At 44.6% G+C, this 14,431-nt stretch overlaps 2 protein-coding genes across 2 annotated transcripts in view; one reads left to right on the top strand and one right to left on the bottom strand.

Moving 5' to 3' along the window:
• Positions 1 to 3,795: 3,795 nt before the first annotated feature.
• On the bottom strand, positions 3,796 to 12,396 carry LOC311591123 (cell adhesion molecule CEACAM3-like; the record flags this gene model as incomplete). The annotated part of the gene is made up of 4 exons (XM_084770491.1): positions 3,796 to 4,079; positions 5,109 to 5,456; positions 8,619 to 8,978; positions 12,048 to 12,396. 4 exons carry the CDS (start codon positions 12,394 to 12,396, stop codon positions 3,796 to 3,798), a joined length of 1,341 nt encoding a protein of 446 aa, XP_084626617.1.
• A 1,533-nt stretch (positions 12,397 to 13,929) lies between these two features.
• Positions 13,930 to 14,431, top strand: part of LOC311591122 (vomeronasal type-2 receptor 116-like) — a gene marked incomplete at both ends in the record, with an annotated part of 40,131 nt that continues 39,629 nt past the window's right edge. The window contains one exon of the mRNA XM_084770490.1: positions 13,930 to 13,953. Within this exon, the coding sequence (XP_084626616.1) occupies positions 13,930 to 13,953 (24 nt within the window). The remainder of the gene's footprint in view (positions 13,954 to 14,431) is intronic.

Below are 14,431 nucleotides of genomic sequence, written 5' to 3'. Positions count from 1 at the left end.
CTTGGGTTTCAGGATTTGATGATGTATCTTTTCACCTCTAATCTCAATATTTTGCATCTACTAGCACTTCCTTTTGGTTAATTTAGTTAAGAATTTGTTAATCTTATCCATTTTAAAAACCACTTACTTCATATGCTCTTTATATCATTATGTATTGTAGTAGGTGTCCATTTATTTATGCCCTGATGTTGTTCTTTCCTGTACTAGTTTGCATTTCTACAAGGTCTTAAGAGACATTAAGTTACTTGTTTAGAATCGCACTTTCTTTGTAACATAGGCATTGGGAGTTGCAAACGTACCTCTTAGGATGCCCTTCATTATATCCCATAGCTTTTGACATTTTGTGATTCACTTCATCCAATTAAAGGACCTTTTACATTGTATCTTAATTTTCTTCTGAGCTATTGAGTACTCATAAATGTGCTCTTTACTCTCCGTATTTTCTTTATATTTTCTGTTGTTTCTCTTGCTGTTAATTTCTGTCTTTACCCCCATTGCACTACAATAGAATATGAGATTTTATATAAAATTACTCATAATTGTTGAAGCTTTCTCTGTCCTCTAATGTTATACCTAGACAAGACGTATGGTATGCTTTGAAGATTATGTACCCCATACTGTTTGAGTAAAATATCCTGGAGGTACATGTCATCTATTTCATCTGTGTTTCCATTTAACTCTATTGGAACCTCATTAACTTTTTGTCTGTGTGACTACTCTATTGGTCAGAGCACTAAAAGAGATCATCTCAAAAACTCACAGACATTTCTAGACAAGGGGTAAAGGAACCTAAAGTTGGGAAGTGGAATCAGCACCATATATTATTGCTCCACCATGAATCTGCATTGCTAATCGTAGGGTTCTTCATAACCCATGAAAATGTCGGTAGAATATGAAAACAATATGATATCTGGATTAGAGAAGTAGAAATCAAGCATCCTTGGCGATGGGAGAATTGAAAGCACAGCAAAAGAGGCTGAACTTCAGAGATGCTCATAAACTCCTGTGCTGCCTCCATAGTATGAAGAATCCCTGTGGAACAGGTTTTCTGTCAGAAATGACTGTTTGACATGTTTTGTTGAGATTTATTTATATTTTATTTTTTAAGATTCATTTCTTTATTATTAATACAGTGTTCTGCCTACATGTGAACTTGCACACCAGAAGAGGGCACCAGATCTCAGGATAGGTGGTTGTCAGCTAACATGTGATTGCTGGGAACTGAATTTAGGACGTTTGGAAGAGCAGACAGGGCTCTTAACCATTGAGCCATCTCTCCAGCCCTATTTATTTATATTTTAAAGGTGAAGATGTTTTTCTATATCTATACCTATGTATTACAAGCATTCCTAGGGGAAAGCTCTACACTACTGCCCAGGAGAAGTATAAGGACCGCTCTCCTGAGTATTGTAGCCAGTGAGGGATCTCTCTCTCTCACCCACAGCACTGCACAGGAGACAAGTTGTAACCCCAGCTGGTCTATGCTACTATTCTTAGGATCAGCTCACCTGTAAACCCACAATGTGCATGGCCCATTTTCCCAAGTACTGCACCTGACTACAGACAGGAACAGCTCTCTTGAGATCATGCCCCGGAACCAGATCTCCCAAACTGCCAATGGGAGGGGTGGGCCCCTTTGCACAGCCTTCAAACATCAACATGTTTCTGGGTAGCAGACCAGACCAGGAAAATCTGCCTGGGATTTGTTTGTAACAGACCCCTACTGCTGCAGGGCCAAGGACCCAGACATGATCCCCACTCACAGTACAGGTGAGGACCCCACCATGGTCCCAGGTAGCATCACTGGATACTCACATCAGGCTGTTTCTCACTACCCAAGTCTCTAGTTTTGCCTCTCTTCATTGTGTCAACGTCCTTCTCTTTCTCTATCTCTTCCATTTCTCCACCACTTCTCCATTAAGTGGAGCTATGGTCTCTGCATGTCTGGGGTCATCTCAGGTGTGGTCTTAGCAGTGCTATGCCCCACTGCTATGGCACCAGGTAGAGGTCATCTCAGGCAAGATCTGCCCTGCTTCCAGGTCTGCAGGGCACTGGACTTGTGATCAACTTAGTGTAGCTCCATGTCCAGGCCTGCTAGCAATGGTGTGGTGGTCATCTAGTGCTTGTTCCTTCCTCGGCCCACCCAAGTGACACCATGCGAGGATATTCTGTCTCAGACTCACTCCTACCTCCGCCCAACATCATAGGTGGGGTTTGTCTAGTCTCCACCTTCTCCCTATCGTGGGAGCTTGCCTGGGCCTGGGAAGTAATGGACTTGGTTGCCTCAGGCTAGTTTCCTATCTGGGGCCCCTGACATAAAACTGGTGATCATCTCACACTTGCTTCCTTATGGAATGCTAGGCTACTAACGTTCAGATGTTCACAGGTCAGAGCACTCAGCACAGAGATAGCCTCGATGCTCTCTGTTTTACTTTGACTTCTTCCTTTCCAAGCTGCATCTCCGTTATCTCCTTTAGCTGTCTTATTGCTTCACATCAAACTACAAGGACTATATGAAATAGATAGGAAGAGAGTGGACAGCTTTATCTTGTTCCTGAATTTAATTGAATTCCTTCAATTTGATGTTGGCTATTGGCTCCCTGTGGCTAGCTTTTACTATGTTTAGGTATGCCCCATGTATCCCTGATTTCTCCAACACTTTTTATCATGAAGAGGTGTTGGATTTTTGTCAAAGGCATATTTGTCATCTAACAAGATGATCATGTAGGTTTTCTTTGTCAGTTTATTTATATTACATTAATGGATTTGCATATATTTACCATGCCTACCTCTCTAGTAGGAAGCCTATGTGATCATGGGGGGTGATGTTTATGATTGTGCTCTTTTAATTATTTTGGAAGTATTTTACTGAGTATTATTGCATCAGTATTTATAAGGAAATTGGTCTGTAATTCTCTTTCATTACTTATTATTTCGGTGGTTTGGTCACAGTCACATACTGTCTATGGCCTCATAAAAATCATTTAGCGGGGCTGGAGATATGGCTCAGTGGTTAAGAGCACTGGTTGCTCTTCCAAAGATCCTGAGTTCAAACCCCAGCACCCACATGTTTGGCTCACAACCATCTGTATTATGATCCAATGCCCTCTTCTGATGTACATGAAGACAGTGTACTCATATACATAATATATATATAAATATTTTTAAAATAAAAAATAAAAATTTCTCAATGTTCCTTCTGTTTCTACTATATGTGATAATTTGGGGGACCTTTGCGACAGATTTTACGTCTGTGCCTCAAACAAACTGTGCATCAAAACCACTTAGATGCAAGTTATGTCCAGTGGGAAAGATGGACAGTACCCTCCCCTGTCACTCTTCCTCACTTCACATGGATGACTGGTGTCTAAAAACCATCAGTCTTATGTGAATCAGTTATACACAGAATATATTTAATCATATAAAACGTGTTTATCTCTTTGAAAATATTACACCATGTTAACAGGGGACTCAGAACATCCAGAAGTTTGTAGCTCCTGAATTGAGTTCATATACATTCTGAAGGTTGGTTATATGTGTGTCCAACAACCTTAGTCCTTGAGGCCTTTGCATGTCTCTATACTATATTGATGTATTTGTCTCCCTTTGGAAATGGCTTCTCTCTTTACTTCCTGGCTGGTTGTTGTACATGTTTGTGCCAGTATTGCACCTGTGAATCAACATGCTGGCTGTACCTGAGTGGTACATAACAATTTCTACCACGTAACTTTTTCCCATTTTTTATATCAAATGATAAAGAAATGCCCCCACTCTGCTGTAGGATGAGAGGAGGGGTCATGATCTGATGACAGCCAGGAAGATTGGAGGACTGCTCCTCGAAAAGATTGGGTTGGAGATCTCGCACATATATTTTCCAGAATCCTCCATCCTGACAGGATCAATCTTGAGCCAGCACCTTCTTGGGGACAGTGTCATCCTCTCTGTGAGGTGTAGCTCCTGGTCGTTGAAGAACCACTCAGTGGAGACTTCATTGTGAGCTGAGAGACAAGTGAGGACCACGGAGCTCTGTACTCTGACTATGGAATTTGGAACCCAAAGATAGGGCTGTATCAGAGGCTCTGAAAGGAAACAAAGGAGGGGACCAAATGACAGTCGTCCTTCAGAGGGCTCAACCAGCCACTCTGTAGTCAACAGACACCTTTAAAAAGCCTCCATGGTGGAGACTTTGGGACTGTGAGAACAGACAAATTTCTTCTGGTTTGAACCTGCCACCCATGGCTTGTGCAGGCCTGAATCTGACAAAGCCTGATGTGCCTCAGTTTCCCTATACTTGGACATACAATGCATAATTATTGCTGTGTCCGTGAGTTACACTTAGATATGAACAACAGCCTGACCTTTGGATGGGGCAGCTGTTAACATCAACAATATCTGTTACCATTTACCTGCAGAAGACAGTTCCCTGGGCTGGATCCATGAGGACAGTGAGCTTCCTGGAGAACTGTCTCCTCTGTGCCTCCCCCGGAGAACATGTCCTTCCTGTAAGTCTCCTAAGCTCATCAGAACAGTTGGCTTATGACCTGTAAACTGTCCACTGAGACTCAAGAAAAAGAAATGCCCAGGTGACCCACATAACTGTACCTGTCATGGTGGTGCACAGCTGCTCCCACACTCTATGGGACTTGGACAGTCAATAATGCCCTGTTCCCCATCAGCTCTAACAGGAAGTCCAATTCTAGCTCTGAGGAGATGCTCACTGGGGACAACTAGAGTTCAGTCTGGGACAGAGACCTGAACTCTTGACTTCCTGAGGTTCAACTCACAATACTGAAACCATGGTTTTATCAGCCAGTCCCTGCCTGAAGCCCACAGAATCTTTCTCGGGACCATGTTTATGGCATGAGCACCAAGAGTCTGAGGCTAACTGGCACCCTTGGCCTGAGTTACCCAACACACATCCTCCTCTGCAGATGGACTCAGGTGAGAGAGTCTTCTCTATTTCAGTATTTCTACTCGATGTGTGTCCTACAATTAGTGCTCAAACTCCAATGTAGAGAGGAGGCAGGCATAGTCTACACTTCACAGTCCTGTGTGTGTAAAGGGAAATGAACCCCACCAACACCCAGATGACACAGAAAATCACTTACTGTATATGTGGAGTTGCGCATGTGTCTCCTGAGTTTCAAGCTGCATATTTGAGGTTCGTAGGGTGTATAATCTAGTGTCCTCCTGGGTGACATTGTGCAGTAGCAGTGACCCGTTGGGGTACAGTGTCTCTCTGCCGCTGTATGCAGGTCCCAGCATTCTTCTATTTGTGGTGATTTCACTCCCGTAAATTAAACTTTTGTAGAGAGTGCCTACCCATTTGTACCAGTAAAAGGCTTGAAGTTTCTCTGGCATATTATGAACAATCAGGAGAACATTGCTCCCATCAACAATGTTGGAAGGCATCGGTTCGATAATGAATTGGCCAGTGGTGGAAGGGTGAATGCAACCTAAAATGGAGAATAGAAGGGAAAAGACAGATTTGATCAATATTGAGACATTTATCATTGGTGAAAAAATGGGCCCTGGGTCCTGAAAGCCTAGATCCGTCACTTGGAGGATGTGGGTGTGAATGTTTATCCAGTCAGAGGAAGTAAGCAAATGACAATTTGATGCACCTGATTATGTCATTTCCTTTATTTTGAAATCTTTCCCCATGTTGTTTCTTCCCTCAGTGTCCTCACATGCCTGCTCACACTAGGAAAATGGGGGAATAGGTGACTTCCCTGCCCTCTAATTCCTCTGCACAACCCTAGGCTTCACCTTTTGACCTCTTAAATATTATCCTTTCCTTGGTCCAACAAATCCCCAACTTCAATTCAATGAAAATTTTGTTATCTGTCTTCTAGTCCACTAGAGAAACGGTCTAGTTAGGAAAAACTAATCTTATGTTTCCAGAGATTGAATGGGCTCAGATATATGTGAGTAGTGAGAGGGCATGGTGTTGCATATCTTTAATCTTAGCACTCAGTAAGCAGAGGCAGGTGGGTCTCTGTGAGTTCGAGGCCATCATGGACAGCCAGGGCTACAAAGAGAAACCATGCCAAAAAAGGGGGCGTGGAAAGTGGTGGTGAATGAAAGTCCATGGGCATTGCAAGTCCAGGTGTTAATGAAATTCTCATATTTGGAGCTACCAACACTGGTTAAACCTCCATCTCACATGAACTTATATATTTGTAGGGAGTGGGTGGGTGGGTATAAGTATGTGTGTTTGTGCAAGTGTGTACCATCCTGTGTGTATTGGTGGGCGCATGTCACAGCACCTAGATGGAGGTCAGAGAACAACTTAAGGGATCTTTCCCTATTCTTCCCCCTTAGGAGACTCCAGCCAGATTTTGAGCCACCTCCCCCTCCAACACAGTCATGCAGTGTTCTCCAGGGACACAAGGGGTCATCAAGAGCTCTACCCTTTGCAAGGATGTACACAATGGGGCTCCTGTTGCCTGTTCTGCCCTCCCTCTGTGGGGAAAAACATTTGAGCCAGCCCTGCCCACAAGCTCTCGCTCCCTCTGAGTTCAGCCTCCTCACAGGCAGGAGCCTTTTCTATTGTAATACGGACTGTTGTCAACGATGGGGTCCTAGGCCTTCCTCTGTCCCTTCCACACATATTTCAGCCTGTGCCCCATTTAGCAGATAGATAGGTAGATAGATAGATAGATAGATAGATAGATAGATAGATAGATAGATAAACAGATAAATAGACAGATAAATAGACAGACAGATAAATAGGAGAGAGAAGGAGAGAGAGAGAGAGAGAGAGAGAGAGAGAGAGAGAGAGAGAGAGAGAGAGAGAGAGAGAAGGCACAGCCCAGACCTCAGAGTTCAGTGTATAATGCAAGATACAACATACCCATACTATGGAAGCCACTTACTTATATCAAGTCGTGTATGTATTGTGGTAATTTTGAACTCTCTGTTTAAAGTTTCTAGTGTGTAGAATCCTGCATCTTTCTCACTGATACGATGGAGAAACAGGGATCCGTTATTGTACACAGTCATTCTTGTACTATGTTTAGGGCCCCTGATGATGGAATTCGTGGCTCTGCTGTATTCTGCAATTTTTTGAAGTTGGTTTCCATGTATATATTTGTACCAGGAAAAGGCTCGCAGATCTTGTGGCAGATTATAAACGTGAAGAACAACGTTTTCCCCTTCAGCAACATTCTGTGGCACTTGATCAATCATGATTGGGGCAGAGGTGAGATGGTTACAGCAGGTAGAAAGAGGCTGGAAGGGAAAGGAGAAAAACACATCACATGGGATCATTGTATTTGGTGGAAAGATGGCCACCTCCATCCTGACCAGATGGATTGACTCATCACTCAGCCTGGAGATACAAGTGTGGATGAGTCGATCTCACATGGTGGAGGTCAGCAACATGAAGTCCTCCATTCCCTCAGTGCCGTGAATGTGTCATCTCCACTGCATGAATCTCTCTCCTCAGGTGTCTCCATGGCTGCCAGACACTGCACACATTCATGCACACTGTAGGTTGGGGTTATGCCTCCTCTGAATTTTTCTCTACAGACCCATCTTCATTCTCTGAAATTTTTTTCCTGTTTCCCTTGTGCCTCCGGTAACCCCTGATTCCACCTTCTAGATGTTATTGCTGCTCTGCCCTGCAGCTCACAGTTTGGGATGGGTGAAGGCAGAGAGTAGTCTCATTTGTGGCAGGTTTGTCTTTAAAAAGGCTCAGGAACTACGGTGGCTGGACTTCCGGAAGCTTCACACAAGCAAGAGTAGCTCTGAAGCTGGGCAAATTGACACACACCTGTAATCCCAGCACTCAGGGAGGCAGAGCCAAGCAGATCTCTGGGAGTTCGAGGCCAGCCTCGTCCACCAAGTGAGTCCAGGACATCCAGGGATACACAGAGAAACCCTCTTAGAGAAAACAAAGTTTAAAAGAAAAAGAGTAGATTTGAAAGATGGTGCATCAATTAAAAATGCAACTACTGATTGATATGGGTGGGTACAGTTCACTGCAAGGAGTTCCACTCTTATCCTGAGGGATGTTGGGGGCTATAAAAAACAAGTCCAATCATGTAATGAGGAGCAAGCCACTAAGCACCATTCCTCCACGCTCTCTGAAACAGTTCATAGATTCTATTATGTCCAACCTCAGTGGAGTAAATAAACACAACACTCTGATATGGAGAGCCAACACCATTGTTCTCTGTCAGCACCAAGAGGTAATAACTAACAGTCCAGCCCTGGCAAAATGCTCCCCTACTCCCTAGACTCACTAGAAGTTGAACCTAGGGTGGGTTAGTACAGCCAGGGATTCATGGTGCTCATCTCTCTCTCTCTCTGTTTTGCACAACCAGGCCTGGCCTGATGCTCACAAGGTCTTTCTTAACAAAACATGCATTGAGATCACCACAGGACTGGATTGTGTCTGACATCATAAGCTGAGTTACTTTCCATGAAGATCTTACCTCATGCTGGAGGGATCCAGACAACGGAGTCAGATCTATGGCCATTTGTCTCCACCATGTGTATCTTGCACTCCGTGATCAAACCTCACCATAGGGACAATATTAAATGACCAGAAGACACATTACTGTATTTCCTAGCCCATCCCTTGCACTGACTGATCACATACAATCACTTACCATCCATCTGGAGTTGCACAGACGCCACTTGTTCTCTCAGATTTCTGCTGTGAAGGCGTAGGGTGTAGAATCCGATGTGATTCCAGGTGACATTGTGGATCAGCAGGGACCCATTGCTGTACAGTGTCTCTCTGCCGCTGTGTGCAGGTCCTCTCTTACTTGAATTGCTGTTTATTGTGTAATGAGCAACCTCTTGCCTCTGGAACACAACCACCCCTTTGTACCAGAAAATTACTCGAACATTCCTTGGGAGATTGTGAACAAGTAGGAGAGCACTTCCACCTTCAGAAACACGAGGTGGCACTGATTCAATGCTGAGTTGAGTAGAGGGGGGAAGGGGTCCACATGTCAGATAGGAAGCTAGAAGGGAAGAGAGACAGCCATCAATATTGGGACTTTAGTATTTGGTTAAGATGAAGCCGTCTGTCCTGGGCAGATATGTCCATTGCTCAGCAAAGGTGTGTGAGCGAGGGTCTTCTTGTCCTACATGGTGGAGGTCAGCACAATACCTGTACTTGTCATTTTATCTGGGTGACACTCTCTCCTCAGGTGTCAACATGGCCCTGGCCACAGCATTTTGATCCCTGTTCACACTCACTGTATATTGGTGGTGGCGTGATGACTCATTGACTTCTTTGCCACTAGACCTTGTGTCTGGGCTCTCTGAATCATGTTGTTGTTGTTGTTGTTGTTGCTGTTGTTGTTGTTGTTGCTGTTGTTGTTGTTGTGGTTGTTGTGTTTCTTTAGTGGCTAAAGACCTCACCTGACTTCATTTTCTAGCTTCTCTTCCACTCTATTTGGAATAGGGTGTATTGAGGATCAGTATCTGTCTTAAATTTCTTGTGGAAAAAAGTGGTGCCTAGAAATAACTCAGATACCTCTGAGGAATGAATGAGAGAATGAATGGAAATTCATGAGAAACTGAACTCCAGCTTGTCAAGGGCTTTACTTATGAAAAGACTCAGCTTTGGGATGGGTGAATACCCTAGCTTGATTTAATTCTTTTAATTTTATATCTATTACATATGTGTCTGAATGCATGCAAGTGTGAACCACATGCATTTCTGCAGAGATGTGTATATGGGGGTGCATGCCATGGTATCTATGTGTGTGGCAAAGGACAACCTTGAGGAGTCAGAGGGCTCTCTCCTTCTATCATGAGGGAGCTGAGGATTGACCTCAGGTCCTCTGGCCTGGCAGAAATTGCCTTCACTTACAGAGACACCTCACTGGCTTATCCAGACCAATTTTTTTTCTGAGTCACTCCACCATAGTTAGGAACAGCACTCTCCAGTATATAGTGGCCAATGTGATTGACTTTGAGTAGAGAACAATCTGGCTTTTGTGCACACCCCTTACAATGGTCTGTTCATGGAGAACTTCGTGCTGCTGAACCCTTGTCTATTTCTGTGTCAACTCCACTCATGGGCAAGCAAACACCTTGAACTCTTTCAGACTCCTTTCCTCCCTGTAGACTCCAGTCAGGGCCTGATTTCGGCACTGCCACACACTATCATGAAATTCTCTCTTCATTTAGGGGACCAACCATTGCCCTTGAAGAGAGTAACAGTGGGGTATCCATGGACTCTGATACAAGTACCATCCTCCAAAATATGGAGGAGTATCTGCGTCAGCATCTCTCTGGTCCTTACTCCCTCTGAGCTGTGTTTGCACTGAGGTAAAAGCACCTCAGTGAGTCACTTGGGCTGTGGGCAAGGTGCTTGTCTGAGGCTCTGCTGTCTTCTCTCCTCAGTGTTGCCAGGTTCTTCTCTTCTTCTCATTCCCCTTATGATTCAGATTCTAAAATACACATGGAGCAACAGGCGGATAAGCACCACTGTGAGCCAGAGCCCAATACCTCCCCTCTGAGTGGACCTCTGCCTCGTGCTGACCTTGGCTCTCTCACCATTGAGAAGGGGACCCTGTGCTCCCTATGCATCCTTAGTGACACAGAAACTTCATTGGACACCAAGTGATCCCCATGTCCTCAATTCTGGGAAGGTAGAATGTATGCACAGCCAGAAGGTGGCAGAGATGTCTGTGAGGGCTAGAAAGGGACCAGCTGGGTGACACCAGGAATAGAACACTCTTCAGTAATCACTAGTGTTAGCATTCAGGGTCTGCTCCAAGACAAACATTCAGGATCAGTTACTTGTATCGGGAGATCCATGTTCTGCGTGTGCAACAGAAGGTCACCTCAGCCCTGGAGAAGTTTGGGCTCACTCTGCTGTGGCGGATTTCACTGAGGAACCTGAGTTGAAGCCTCCTGTGTGGGCTGAGATGTTCAGATCTGCTCCCATCCACCCTGCCTTTTTAGGGAAGACTCCTTCCTTTGCTCAGCAATTTCCCTGTCATCACTCTATCCCCAACTCAAGATGATAGAGAGGAGAATGTTGAATAGGGTCCACTAGTACTTTTCTGGGTTACCAGAAACAGACAGGTCAAACTGACCTTCTGGGAGGGACCTCCAGGACTGTGGTGACAGAAATGGAAACAGTTTCTTTCATCTTCTCTGGGAAACTAGCATCTCAGTGTCTGATTGTGAGATAATACTGCCACCTGGTGATCAATAGGATGGCTGACTAATGCTTATGTTAGACAGCTGTCATGGCCAGCAGAGCCTGTTACTGTATGGCCACCAATGAGAATTCCCTGGCCTGGACATCCGAGGACAAGCACTTGCCAGAAAGACCTTTGCCCTTTGTTCCTCCTTTTGGGTAAGTTGAACTTCCTATGAGGTCTCATAAGCTGATGTGGACAGTTGGCTCATGGCCTGGTGACCTGCTCAGCTCTGCTGTTCATGCCATGTCTCAGGAGATGCCCAGGTGACCTTGCTCAGCTGAGGCTCTCAAATCAGTGCACTGGTTGATTTCCCATGAAATATAGATGGCCAAAAAAACATTGATCTTTGTCAGCTGCAACATTATCTCGCCAGGCCTTGCAAAAATACTTTTCAAGATCACTTTCAGTCCAAGCTAAAACAGAGGGCTGGAGTCACGGATTCATGGAGCTCACATCTCTGTGAAGATACAAAATCTGTCTGATGCCAATAGGGTCTTTCTCAAACCATGTTCATGGTGAGAACCTCAAGAAACTAGACTGAGTCCAATACTCCTTGACTAAGTTACCCTTTCCTAACAAATTATCTCTATCTCCCTCTCTCTCACTCTCTCTCTCTCTGTCTCTCTGTCTCTCTGTCTCTCTGTCTCTGTCTGTCTCTCTATCTATCTATCTATCTCTCATCTGTGAAAGGGGAATTAGGGCAGTAGTCTAATTTGTGTCACCAATCTTGAGTGTGTCCAGCACTAAGACCTCTGACGCCAACATGGAAAAACAATACAGAGGAACGGAGGTCACTTGTCAGGCGTTACAGTCCTGTGTGTCTAAGCCCCCCGCCCCAGTGCTGACGGGTTACACAAAATCACTTACCATCCACTAACAGTTGGACATGTGCCACTTCCTCTTTCTGATCTGTGCTCAAAGTTCGTAGAGTATAGAATCCAGTGTCCTTCCTGGTAACATTGTGGATCAGCAAGGACCCATCGCTGTACACAGTCTCTCTACCACTGTGTGCAGGTCCCTCCACACTTTCCTTCTCGGCTATTACATACTGAGAAATCTCTTCATTCTTGAACACAGCTACCCCCTTGTACCAGAAAACGGCTCGAAGCTTCTCTGGGAGGTTGTCAACACGTAGAAGAACGTTTCCTCCTTTAGCACCGTAGGGAGGCACTAATTCAATACTAGGCTTAACAGAGGTGGGAGGGCGTCCACACATCGAAGGGGAAGCTAGAAGGAAAGATAGAGATCCATCTTCATGCCTTGGTATTTGTTTAAGATGGAGACCTGTGTCCTGAGATGTGTTCATTCCTCAAGCAAACTGTGTGAGTGAGCATCTCCATGCCCTACATTAGGGTGGTCAGCAAATTACCTCTATAAACTCAATGTCCCTGTGCTTGGAGTTTTGTGTACATGAAGCTCTCACTTGGGCATTACTATAGCTCTAGCTCAGTGCCCTCATTCCCTGCTCACATACCATGTAGATTGATAATTGGTGATTCTTCCACTACTTCCCTCCCTACGAGATCTGGAACTTCACTCTCTAACTCTTTTTGTTCTTTGTCTGTTCCACTTGTACTTCCTGTCAACACCTGACTTCACCTTTTAGATTCATTTTACTTCAAGTCCACTATGACTAGGTTATTTTGAGAACTTGGATCTGTATAATTTTTTAATGGTGCCCTTAAAACTTCAGGCATTCTACAGGGCTTTAAGGAGATGAAAATGAAAAACAGATCATCTCTTGCAGAACTTTCATTATTGGCATGCCATTTTACCCAGCTCTACCTTCAATCCAAGGGGTGGCAACCATTAAGGACAACCAAGACAGTAGCCACCAGGGAACACCAGAGGCCTGAAGCCAACACAGAATCTCAGATCTACCTGCAATCCAGAGGCATACTGCCATCAGGTTCCAACATGCCAACACGAGTGAAAGCCACACAGCTAAAGGCCAGTGTAAGAACACACTCAACAAATTCCAGAGCATGTCACCACCAGTTATCCTACTAAAACAAGTTGTGGATATCCAAAAACAGCAAAACAGTAAGAACACTTGCTTAAACATAATCTTATGAAGAAAATAGAAGCCTTTAAAAAAGAAATAAATAGATCCCTCAAAGAAATTCAGGAAAATATAGTCAAACAGGTGAAGGGAATGAATAAATTCCTTGAAGAAATAAAGGAAAAATACAAATAGGAGAATGAAATGAATAAAACTGACAAACATGAAAATGAAAATAGAAACAATAAAGAAAATACAAACTGAGGCAATCCAAAAAAACAGAAACCTAGGAAAGAGAACAAGTACAACAGACACAAGCATCACCAACAGAATACAAGAGATGGGAGAGAGAATATTAGGCATAGAAGATTTGAAAGGAAAAAGTGATATGTTGGTCAAAGAAATGGCTAGGTCTAAAATTTTTTTAATGCAGAACATTTGGGAATTTTGGACACCATGAAAAGACCAGGTGGAAGGTGGAGCGTCTGATGTGAGGTTGGAAGAGCTGGTAACTTAAGAGTTTAGGAAATAAGCCACCCCAGAAGTCATCAGATTGGCAAGTTATTGATCTCCTTCAGTGTTGTCTCATAGCCAGAGCATGCAAACTACAGCATCGTCCAGAAGAGGTTTAGAGTCTTGATTGTGAACTGTGTCGATGCTTCAGTGTTTCTGGTGAAGTTCATAATTGGGTCTTTATCTCAGTTACTCTCTAATGCTGTAATAAAACACCATGGCCAAATAACGAAGATGGCGGCAAGCAGTGCGGACCGTGTTTGGGAGCTCCAGTGAACAAGTCAGGGAATTGCACAGATTTCTGAGCCAGGAACACCAAGGTCCCCACAACACGGCAGCAGGAGTGATCCACGGTTCGGAGGGATAAGGGTGCGGAGGACCTGTGTGCCCCTGCACACGGGCAGAGCACGGATTTTCTTGGATCAGAGCAGCAGTGGCAGAGACAGCAGTGTCACCAGGGGCACCAACGGCGGTGGCTGAGGTTTGCAGCTCAGAGCCTTCCAATGGAGGCGATTGGTGTGGTGGATGGTGGGAGTTGCTTCAGGAGAGGGGACTCTGGACAGGATTTGGGTCGCGTGGTGCCTTGACAGTTCAGTCCCAGAGTCCCGGATTCACTCAGTGTGCTGAGCTGTGGAGACACTGGCTCAGCACAGCAAGCAATTCTGCCCAAGGCACTACCTCAGTGCAGCCACAGCTCCCCTGCTATGACACAGGCTGAGCTGAGTGCTCAGTTCCA

This window comes from Acomys minous (genome assembly GCF_964271855.1).
Source record: "Acomys minous genome assembly, chromosome: 20".
Classification (NCBI taxonomy): Eukaryota; Metazoa; Chordata; class Mammalia; order Rodentia; family Muridae; genus Acomys; species Acomys minous.
The sequence above is the reverse complement of the archived record's forward strand: the minus strand, read 5'-3'. Positions and strand labels throughout refer to the sequence as shown.